General features: G+C 49.5%; 1 protein-coding gene across 1 annotated transcript in view; it reads left to right on the top strand.

The window, feature by feature from the left end:
- CLSTN3 (calsyntenin 3) overlaps positions 1-11,048 on the top strand; it is a 44,558-nt gene that overhangs the window by 2,497 nt on the left and 31,013 nt on the right. The window contains exons 4-5 of the mRNA XM_015413045.1: positions 8,300-8,498; positions 9,793-10,001. Coding sequence (XP_015268531.1) covers positions 8,300-8,498; positions 9,793-10,001 — 408 coding nt within the window. The remainder of the gene's footprint in view (positions 1-8,299; positions 8,499-9,792; positions 10,002-11,048) is intronic.

Raw genomic sequence — 11,048 nt, 5'->3', positions numbered from 1 at the left:
TGGGGGGAGGGAACGGGGTTCAGTGCCACCTAAGGCTGCCAGCCTCCCGAGTGGGGCCTGGAGATCTAGAATTACGACTGATCTCCACAGACCACAGAGATCACTTCCCCCGGAGAGAAAATGGCTTCTTTGGAGGGTGGTCAGTATGGCATTATACTTGACTGAGGTCCCTCCCCAAGCCCCACCTCCCTCAGTTTGGTGTAGTGGTTTGGAGCGCGGACTCTAATCTGGGAGAGCCAGGTTTGATTCCCCGCTCCTCCACATGCAGCTGGCTGGCGTGATCTTGGGTCAGTCCCAAGTTCTCTCAAGAGCTGTTCTTTCAGAACTCTCTCAGCCCCACCTACCTCACAGGGTGTCTGTTGTGGGGAGGGGAAGGTGAAGGAGATTGTAAGCTGCTCTGAGACGTCAAGTGAACGGCAGGGTCTAAATCAATCTCTTCTTCTCTTCTTCCACCCATAAAAGGTCCAGAAATTTCTCAGCCCGGAGTTGGCAAGTTCTCTCAGAGCTGTTCTCTCAAGGGCAGTTCTCAAAAGATCTCTCTCAGCCCCACCTCCCTCACAGGGTGTCTGTTGTGGGGAGGGGAAGGGAAAGGAGATTGTAAACTGCTTTGAGACTCCTTCAGGTGAAGGGCGGGGTATAAATCCAATCTCTTTTTCTCTTCTTCCACCCCCAAAAGGTCCAGAAATTTCAGTCAGCCCGGAGTTGGCAACCCCAGTGCTGCCTCTGCCTACCCCCCCCCCCAGCCTATTTCTGTAGGTGGAAATTATTCAGGCAAGGATGGTCAACTGCAAGGAAAATACAATGACTCAATGGGAAATGGTCAGATCCTAAATCCCAATAGCCTTTAATTCAAAATTATTTGGGCTGCAATTGTAAGCATGCTCATTAAGGGAGCACTACCCCCACCCAACTCAACGGGTCTTAATTCTAAGTGTACGTGCTTAAGATCGCACAGTTAATGCACGCCGTTAAGTCTAGTGAAATAAAATTCAATTTTAATAACACTATTTAAAAGCAAGCACACAAAAGAATCTCCATGCTTGTCAGTCATCGTAATCCTTCTGCTCTCATTACTGAGGACACTGGAAGCAGGAGGCGGGATTGACTTGTTAGTGGCTGGGTAGAAATACTGCCAGTATTTCATTTTGTGTACGAGTGAACGGGCCAGAGATTGGCAGCATGATCTCAAGGGTGTCCGTGCAAATAGTTATGGGGTGAAGGAGGCAAGGTCAGTTAATTGTAACTGCAGATTACCTGATGCAGATTAGTAAATTTAGGAATGGGGGGGAGGGGAAGAGCCCCATCTTGGCTGGCATGGGCACCTAGTGCATAATCCAGCCCATAGTCTGTACAAAGCAGTGCCCATGCTCAGGTCTCTCATGCATAGCTCTGGGTATGTGTGGGCAGGGCCGGCTCACCCACTAGGCGAACTAGGCATTCGCCTAGAGCGCCAGACCCTGGATGGGGCGCCAAGCTGTGCCTCCCCCCTCCTCCCCCCCTTTGGTGGCGGCGGGGGGAAGAGGCGGTGATGGCGGCAGCAAAAGGGTGGCTGGCTCCAGAGGTTTTCAGACCCCACCGGGAGGTTGGCGTCTGTGCCACAGGGCAGCCTCGCCTAGGGCGCAGAAACACCTCGAGCCGGCCCTGTGTGTGGGGGGGAGGGTGTTTGACAGAGGGGGGATCCCATGTGTAGAACAGCGTCCACGAGATGGAGAGGAAAGGAATCAGCCAAGCACTAGATCGGGCCCTTTTAACAAAACCTGGAGATTCCTGGAAGGGGCCTGGAATGTGTCGGAAGGGCCACAGGCCCCCTTATACTTGTGGTGTAGGATTTGTTTGGGCCCAGGATTTGATCTGGCGTTCCAGTATTCCAGTGTTTTAGCCTTGTGGCAAATGCCGGAGGGCAAGCAATCTCCCTCAGATACCATTCCCGTCTTTCTTTCCCCACTCTAGTTTAAATCACCTTTTTCTTATAGAGCGTTCCTCTACTATTTGTGGTAGGGCCGCCAAACTCCAAGTGGGGCCTGGAGGCCTCCCACTATTACAACTGATCTTCAGACTACAGAGATCAGTTCCCCTGGAGAAATTGGCTACTTTGGAGGGTGGATTGTACCGTATCCTGGTGAGGTCCCGCCCTCCCCAGGCTCCACCCCCAAAATCTCCAGGTAGTTCCCAAACCAGAGCTGGCTACCGTAGTTTGTTGGAGGGGGATGTTGAGAGTGACTGAGGGGAACACTGCTACAAGCATAATCTGTTTTAAAGGCACATGGGGAAGAGGGTAGTAGTTCTGCGCTGGAAGAAGAAGAAGTAGAGATTAGTTTTATACCCCTCCCTTCACTACCCGAAGGAGTCTCAGAGCAGCTTACAATCTCCTTCCCTTCCCCTCCCCACAACAGACACCTTGTGAGGTAGGTGGGGCTGAGAGAGCTCTGAGAGAACTTTGACTGACTCAAGGTCACCCAGCTGGTTGCATGTGGAGAAGTGGGGAATCAAACCTGGTTCTCCAGATTAGAGTCTGCTGCTCTTAACCACTACACCAAACTGGCTTTCAAGAAGGAGAGGCTTGCAATCTCTTTTAAAAAAAATTAACCTCAGGGCTTTGCTCTCACATGCACCAGCCCCGAGTTTGAGCTCTGCCTCTAAACTTTAGGGTGTGAACCTTGGGAAATTCTGCAGCCCCGTGCAGACTTTGCCTTGAGATCTCTGATCTCTCGGTACAGAGAAGTTTGCATGCTGACCTAAACTTGCAATCTCTTTTAAAAAAATTAACCTCTGGGCTTCGCTCTCACATGCACCAGCCCCGAGTTTGAGCTCTGCTTCTAAACTTTACGGTTTGAACCTTGGGAAATTCTGCAGCCCCATGCAGACTTTGCCTTGAGATCTGACTTCTCTGATCTCTCTGTACAGAGAAGTTTGCATGCTGACCTAAATCATACCCTTCTGCAAGCTAGCTTGTAACCGGGATCTGTGTTCCATGTTCCATGGCAAAAACTAAATCAGAGCAATCCATTTGCTACCAATAAAGGCCAAGAGAATTCAGATCCTGCTTCCAGGTTAATTATCTAGACAAAGGACCAAATACAAGGAAATCTGATTATTTTTCTGCAACTTACATCAACGGGCAAGGTTTTATCTAAACTGAGTGCTCAAATCTGAATCCAGATTTCCACCTCTCCCTGCTGTCCAAGGAGGATTTAGAAGCTTGTATGAGCTCATGTAGTGCCTCCTCGGGGTTTCAGGCAGAGATCTTTTCACATCCCCTGCTAAGTGATCCTTAACTGGAGGTGCTGGGGATTGAACCTGGGACCTTCTGCTTCCCAAGCAGATAACCCTATCCCTGAGCCACAGCCCCTCCCAAACTGGAGGAGAGATAAGATCAGAAGAGGAGCCCTGCTGGATCAGACTGGTGGTCCATCTAGTCCAGCATCCTGTCTCACACAGTGGCCAACCAGTTCCCTTGGAGGTCCAACAACAGGGCATTAGAGGTACCAGTATGTTCAGGAGGGGATTTTTATATAAGGATTGGTGATGTGGAGAAGCAGTTCTGAAGAAAGGGGTAATAGGGTTCTGATTTTATTTGCCTGTTAATTCTTTTGGCCATTTCCCCTTCTTTCCCCCCCTTTATACTGTATTGTTTATTGGAGATATTATACCATATTTTATTTCGCTGTTCTCTAATTGTACAATCCACTTTATTGGATCATTGTTCTCCAGTTGTGAAATCCAGTTTGTGAGACGTATTATACTGTGTCCCTTTATTTAAGTATTCTTTAATTGCGCAGTGCAGTTTTATTGCATCGCTCATTGTACGTATGGCCTTTATGGCACTCTTTTTATAACTCTGTAATCTGCCTTGCGACACAACAAGAAAGGTGGGCAATAAACGGAGTAAATCAATAGATAAATAAATGCTGATACGTTTTCCTGAGTCTGCCGTGGGGAAGCAGTGCCCTTTTAGAGCTCGTTTTCTAACTCTTGAAAACGCCATGGGGGCCCGATCCTGCTGGGGACCACGGCGCAGGGGGATGAGGGGGTTCCCGTCTCCCCCCATGGAGATGGGATGATTTTCTATTGAGGAAATAGCACAAGGGAAGGCAAACCCCCCCAACTCCTGCCAAAAGTCCCAAATCATGGCTTCTTTTAAGTAAACGCAAAGCAGTTGGGAGGTCTGATCATTGCTATCCTGGATCTTGTTTAACTCCCACAGTTGCCAACCTCCAGGTGGCACACGGAGATCTTTTGCCATTACAGTTAATCTCCAGATGACCAAGATTTGATTTTGAGGACGGATTTGGTGGCATTAGATCCTGCTAAGGTTCCCTCCCCAGTCTCCACCCCCAAAATCTCCATGTATTTCTCAACAGAGAGCTGGCAGCCCTATAACTCCCTCTGCCAAAACTTGCTGCTGCCCATGTGGGGAAAAGTGCCCATGGGGCAGCAGCCTGGTACATCACAATTAAAGAACTAAATAGCGTCAGAGATCAGAGTTGGAGATCAACAAAGAGCCAGCGTAAGACCTGCAGCGTAAGAACTAGCAGAACTGAAAATGGACAGTTCGTCATTACTGATAATCAATCAATCAATCAATTCTTTATTGGCATTAAAAATAGAGAAGATGGAGCATAGAATAAAGATTGCTTTTAAATTACAATTGGGTAAATATACCATGAGGAGCTGCGGTGGCTCAAGTGGTTAAGACGCTGAACTGCAGGCCGTGGAAGGTCAGTAGTTCAGCAGTTTGAGACCCGGGTGCCGCATGACGGAGTGAGCTCCCGTCTCTAGTTCCAGCTCCTGCCAACCTAGCAGTTCGAAAGCAAGAAATTGCAAGTAGATAAATAGGTACCACTTCGGTGGGAAGGGAACAGCGTTCCGTGCGCCTTGGTGTTTAGTCATGCCGGCCACATGACCACGGAAACGTCTTTGGACAGCGCTGGCTCTTCGGCTTGGAAACGGAGATGAGCACCGCAACCCTAGAGTCGGATTCGACTGGCTTTCGAGCAAGGGAACCTTTACCTTTACCTTTTAAATATACCGTTAAATTGACTGTTTATATTGTATCACAGCGCAACATTACTGATAATTGACATGCGAATTTAACCCATAAAGTTTCTACACTGGTTGTTGCAAGCCTTTTATTAGGAAGTGGCGTGCGCGTGCACACACACACACACACACACACACACAGGGTCTCACTGTAAGTAATAAATATGCACCCCGTGTGACGGCTTTAGTGCCCTGGCATAAATCTGTGACTGGTTCACACTTGGATTACTAGTAATAGTTCCCCTCTCTCACTTCGTTTTCTGTAAATCTTCCCTAAGAAGCCCTGAAGCCCTTTAGTCTCATGGCTTCAGTACAACATCTCTCCAGTGAACCTTAACTTCGAGATCTTTTTTTAAAAAGCCATACTTGGTTCTGTACTGGGCCACACTGGGCTCTAGAATCGTAGGATGTGGACGCCCGTAACAGAGCATGCAGTGGCTGCCGACTCCAGGTTGGGAAATCCCTGGAGATTCTGGAACACAGCCTGGGGAAGGCAGGGTTTGGGGAGAGGTGGGACCTCAGCAAGGTATAAAGCCATAGAGCCAGGGCTATTTTTGGGCAGGAACGCACAGGAACAGAGTTCCGGCTGGCTCCCAAGTTGGCCACACCTAGCAGGGACTCATTAGCATAACAGGCCACACCCAACAGCAGGAACTCATTAGGATTGGCTATAATAGGGGTGTGTGGCCTAACATGCAAAGGAGTTCCTGCTACAAAAAAAAAAGCCCTGGGTTTTGACAACAAACAAGGTCAACAGAATAAGAAGCAAAAGGTGGGTGTGGCTGGATGAGCACACTTCTGGTAACATGGGAATGCGGCCTAATATGCTAATGAGCGGTGCAGTCAGAGGTGTGGCCTAATATGATAATGGTTTTCTGCTGCTGGGTGTGGCCTATTATGCTAATGAGTTCCTGCTGGACTTTTTCTTCAAAAAAAGCCCTGCGTAGAGCCCACCCTCAACAAGTTACGTTGGAGATCTGTGACAGGATCTGTCAACGTGGTTTTCACCCTTCAACTGTGGCTAATTCAGACTGGCGCTGAGCATTGGGCAAGGGGGATTTGGCACTACCCCCCGTACCGTTTTCCTGATCCAAAAATGGCTGTCCAGTGAAATGCGCCATTTGACCCTAGGGTAACCTGCAGGGTCTGGTTCTGATCACAGGTTGTGGTAGCTCCAGCACTGATCCGGGTCACTGAGGACTGAAGTAGTCCTCCAATGAGGGACGTGCCTCCCCCTCTGCCCTGGTGGTTACCTGTTCACACCTTGGCTATGAGAGAAGGCCTCCAGTGAGGCAGTTATGCCTCCTGCTGTCTCTGGGACTGGTGTGGTGGTTAAGTGCGCGGACTCTAATCTGGGAGAACCGGGTTTGATTCCATACTCCTCCACTTGCACCTGGCTGGATGGCCTTGGGCAAGCCATAGTTCTGATAAGAGCTGTCCTTGAAAAAAGAGCTGTCTCTGTCAGAGCTCTCTCAGCCCCACCTACCTCACAGGGTGTCTGTTGTGGGGAGGGGAAGGGAAAGGAGTTTGTAAGCCGCTCTAAGACACCTTTGGGTAGTGAAGGGCGGGGTATAAATCCAATCTCTTCTTCTTCTGGGACTGGTGTGGTGGTGAAGGCTGACTCCCTAAAGTGGGAAGCAGTTGCGAGAAGGTGTCTGAAGACACGGACAAGGAAATCTCCTTGGGAAGGGTGAATGAATCCTGGGCTTTGCTAAATGTCACCGTGAAGTGCTAACAGGATTGTTTTATAAATGATGTTGACGTTATAAATGATGTTATGTTTATAAATGATGCTGAGGGGAGTCCTGTTACAGTGGCTGATCCACGTGGCGATATATGGAGCAGCCACCCCATGGATGCCGTTTCAGTTGGCCTTCACGCAGCAGCCATTTTGTTTGAGGCAGAAAACCAGGGGGCGTTCATGAGAGGCCAGGTCGGCCAAGGAAGGAGGCAGGGATGAGGGATCGACATTCAGCAGACAGTGCAAGGCCACTTCTGGCTCGGAACTGGAAGTTAGGATTGATAGGCCTGGCCTGTGTTTGTGGCAGAGACATGGGTGGGATGGTTGTCAGCGATGGCACAATGTCACTTCCAGAAAACCCACCTGGCATCCCTGGGAGGGTTTGGGGAGGTAGGACAGGTGTGCTGGCATTGTGCTGATGCACAATGTCCGTTGTGATGAAAAAGTGGAAGTGACGTCTTGATGTCCGGGGCTTTTGACCTCGTAATACCCTTCCCGTTTTTTCGCTGGTAAATGACATCCTGCTCCAGCACAACACTGGTGGCCCCCCCCATTTTCTGCCATCAGCCTTTGAAGCCCCAACGGGAACAGGGGGAATTGCTGAGAGGCCTAGCCCTCCCCTAAATGGAAGTGATGTCACTGTGTTGGTGTGACCCTATAGGATTTCCTCAAAATGCTGTGGTTTTACCATAGAGATTTGGGCGAATCGTAAAGTGTCACACCAAAACGATGACGTCACTTCCGGTTATTTGGTAGAAATGAAGTTCTGCCGTTGGCACAAGTCCAGTTTTTTCCATGTAGCCCCCCCCACTTCCCTGTCAAGCAGCTGGAGGCAGAGGGGGTGTGTGTGTGGGGGAGTCTCCCACTGTAACAGGAGACCTGGTATGTGTCCTGGTCATGGATAGTAAAGGTAAAGGTTCCCTTGCTCGAAAGCCAGTCGAATCCGACTCATCTCCGCTTCAAAGCCGAAGAGCCAGCGCTGTCCGAAGACGTTTCCGTGGTCATGTGGCCGGCATGACTAAACACCAAGGCGCACGGAACGCTGTTACCTTCCCACTGAAGTGGTATCTATTTATCTACTTGCAATTTCTTGCTTTCGAACTGCTAAGTTGGCAGGAGGTCATGGATACTGAGGTGAAAAATTCAAAGAGAGTCTTACCCTTCCATAGGGAGCCCAATTTAGCAAGTTCCTCCTGGACAAGCCTTATTCAGATTAACAGGAACTATGCAAAAGCTTTCTCATGCATTTCAGTGGGGCTCGTGCGGGAGATCTTCCCAATCAATTCCGCGCTTGGATTAAATGTGTCAATCTCCCATTCTGCCGACCTTCACGATGCTGAGAATTTTCCGCCCTGATGGCACCTACTTAGCTTTGGCTTGTGGTAGGGGCTACCTCTGGTATTAGGAGGGTGGAGTGGAGGACGGCCAGCCAACATGAAAACGGAAGTGCTGTTTTCCTACACAGATCTTGTCTTCACATTCCTCTCCCCCTCCCCCTTCTGCTTTTTTCTGGGGTACCAGGGGAGATCTGCGGATTCCGGATCCACGGGGCTGGGGTGCCCTTTGAAGCAGTGATCTTGGACAAAGCCACGGGCGAAGGATTGATCCGGGCCAAAGAGCCAGTGGACTGCGAGGCCCATAAGGAGCACACGTTCACCATCCAGGCCTACGACTGTGGCGAAGGACCAGACGGCGCTAACACCAAAAAGTCCCACAAGTAAGACTGAGGTGTCGTAGGCTGTTGGGTGTTTTCCCCTTAAGATTTCGAATCCTAACCCTTCAGGGCACTACCAGGGGCATGAACTGAGCCCCACATCAGGAAATGGGTAGTCCTGCGCATTGGATCACAGTTTGACGTTTTTAAAAACATATCGTTTTCTTTTCCTATATGTGGTGTTAACATAGCTACTGCTTAGAGGTGCTAATCTTTTGTTATTTGGTAGATACAGTTCTTCTTTATTATTATTATTAACGATGATAATTTCTTTATTGAGAAAAAAAAAATTGTATGCAGCCTCTCCAGAGACCTGCCCAGTGTGGCCTACAAGTGAGATAATAGTAATAATAGCATTTTTCTTAAATCCTCCAGATGTTTCGAATGTGTTAAGATAAAACTGCTCACCAAACCTACAAATGTGAGAATGGGGCACTCGCAGGAGAGAATCAGTGGGGACTTAACCCCCTTATGTAGCCATTGATTCTTCCACTGCAAAGGCCTCCTCCCGGGTTTTTTTTGTGGGGGAGCAGAACCTGGCTGAGAAAGAAAGTTGAAAACAGTCTTGGGGGACTATTTCAAGGGGAGAATCAGTGCTTTGCAGTTCCCCCTTTGTTCCACAGAAGGAGAACTTGGGGTTGGGAAACTGGTGTAGTTCCTTTAAGGTGTGTAGCTCTGCCTTTACTAATCCACACCAGAGTCCTGTCATACGGCCAGTATGATATGGAGGGCTGAGAGACAGCAGCTTGTCCACAACTAGTCTTTGGGGATGGTCAAGTGAGATGTGAATGGTCAAACCTAATTCTTTTAAGCACTGCTCTACACCAGCTCTGGCAGGGTTCTGGGGCATTTGGACAGATGCTCAGGCTGTTTTGCCTTGGCGGGCATCGCCGAAGAAGATACTGTTGGTATTGACAGGCTCAGAAGGTCTTCTTTTCCCCATTTTTGGGGGGTGGGGGGGGGTGGGGGAAATATGAAGTACGAGCCCATCCTGAAGCGTGGCCTGTATTACTTGGGATTTTCCATTGTGTGTTGGTGCTTGACTCAAGTCAGGGCTTCACAGAGGTTACCACAACTCAACGCTAGACTTTTTTAAAGAGTTAACTAGTGGAGCATATTAATATTGAATGCCTGTACACAGGCTCAGAGGACACTCTTATCACCTCTGAGGAACCTCAGACAGACCTTACATTCTTGAGCTTGGGGACCAGGATATGCAGCCCTCCAGGCCGGCTCATGGCCTAGCGCTTCTCGTCTCCCCGGCTCACCTGTCGACGGCTCTTTTCCCCTTTGCCAGGGCTACGGTCCACGTACGAGTGAACGACGTCAACGAGTTCGCTCCGGTCTTTGTGGAGAAGCTTTACCGCGTGGCGGTCACCGAAGGGAAGCTCTATGATCGAATCCTGCGCGTGGAAGCCATTGATGGCGACTGCTCCCCTCAGTACAGCCAGATCTGCTACTACGAGATCCTGACTCCCAACGTCCCCTTCCTGATCGACAACGATGGTGAGGATCTAAAGAAGCTTCTGGCTACCGGATTGTGCCAGAAATTAGACAGCAGCACTGTGGAATATACACAGTTATGAAGTATGAAACTGCTATCCTTAGGGCCAAACTAGGGGAGGAATGAACTGGGGGGGAAAACTGGAAAGAAGCCTTTGGGGAAACTGCCTGTGTTAGAGAAGGTTCAACAAGCAAGGCTTGTCTCTTAAGCCGGGGTGGAATAGTGGTTGGAGTGCAGGACTACAGTCTGGGAGACCCAGGTTCGAATCCCCATTCTGCCAGGGAAGCTTGCTGAGTGATCCTGGGCCAGTCACATACTCTCATCCTAGCCTATCTCACTTGCGTGTGTTGTCAACCCATTTGTCACACTTCAAAGAATGACGGCTGAGGTGTACACCTAATAAAATGTAAAAGTTGTGAAGCAGCCCTAGGTGTACTATCACACTTTGCACCGAATTGTTTGCGTTACTCTGCAGCAAAAGGGTCACGGGTGGAGGGAAGGGGTGCGTCACTGAAACGTGCAGTTGACCGGTTTCTGGTGACTAGGCCCAGCCAGGGCCCCCTGGGTGTTCATGGCTACATGTTCTCTTCAGACTTGACCTCCTCACTGCAGAAACACAAGCACAGAGCCCGTGAACGCGAGAGTAACATAATGTGCAAATCACAGCTTAAACTACTCTCTCGGCTGTGATTTGTGGAGAGCCACGTGCACAACTGCCATCAACCAAATGAGCCATGTGAATACTGTTATGCTTTGTGGGCCGCTCCACCAAACACACGCTTATTATAAGGGAAGACATAACTATTAATATTCAAAATATAGCCATAACCTTTTAAATTACCAGACAACTTCTGAGCTTGCAGGTTGCTCTCCGCCACCACGGCTGAATCACGGCCAGATCACGGCCAGCCCCTGTGTCCCTGGAGTGAACCGAAGGGCTTCCCCGTCTGCCTTCCCTTTCTTTCCTCAACACAAGGCATAGGGTTGGCCAGACCCCCTGGTGGAGATGTGGGTCCTCTGCCTCCAGGCCTTGACCCCCAGCCGTGGAT

The sequence above is a fragment of the Gekko japonicus genome, unplaced genomic scaffold, assembly GCF_001447785.1.
Source record: "Gekko japonicus isolate JY-2015 unplaced genomic scaffold, Gekko_japonicus_V1.1 scaffold2557, whole genome shotgun sequence".
NCBI lineage: Eukaryota > Metazoa > Chordata > Lepidosauria > Squamata > Gekkonidae > Gekko > Gekko japonicus.
Note: the sequence above shows the minus strand (reverse complement) of the source record. Positions and strands in the feature narration are given on the sequence as shown.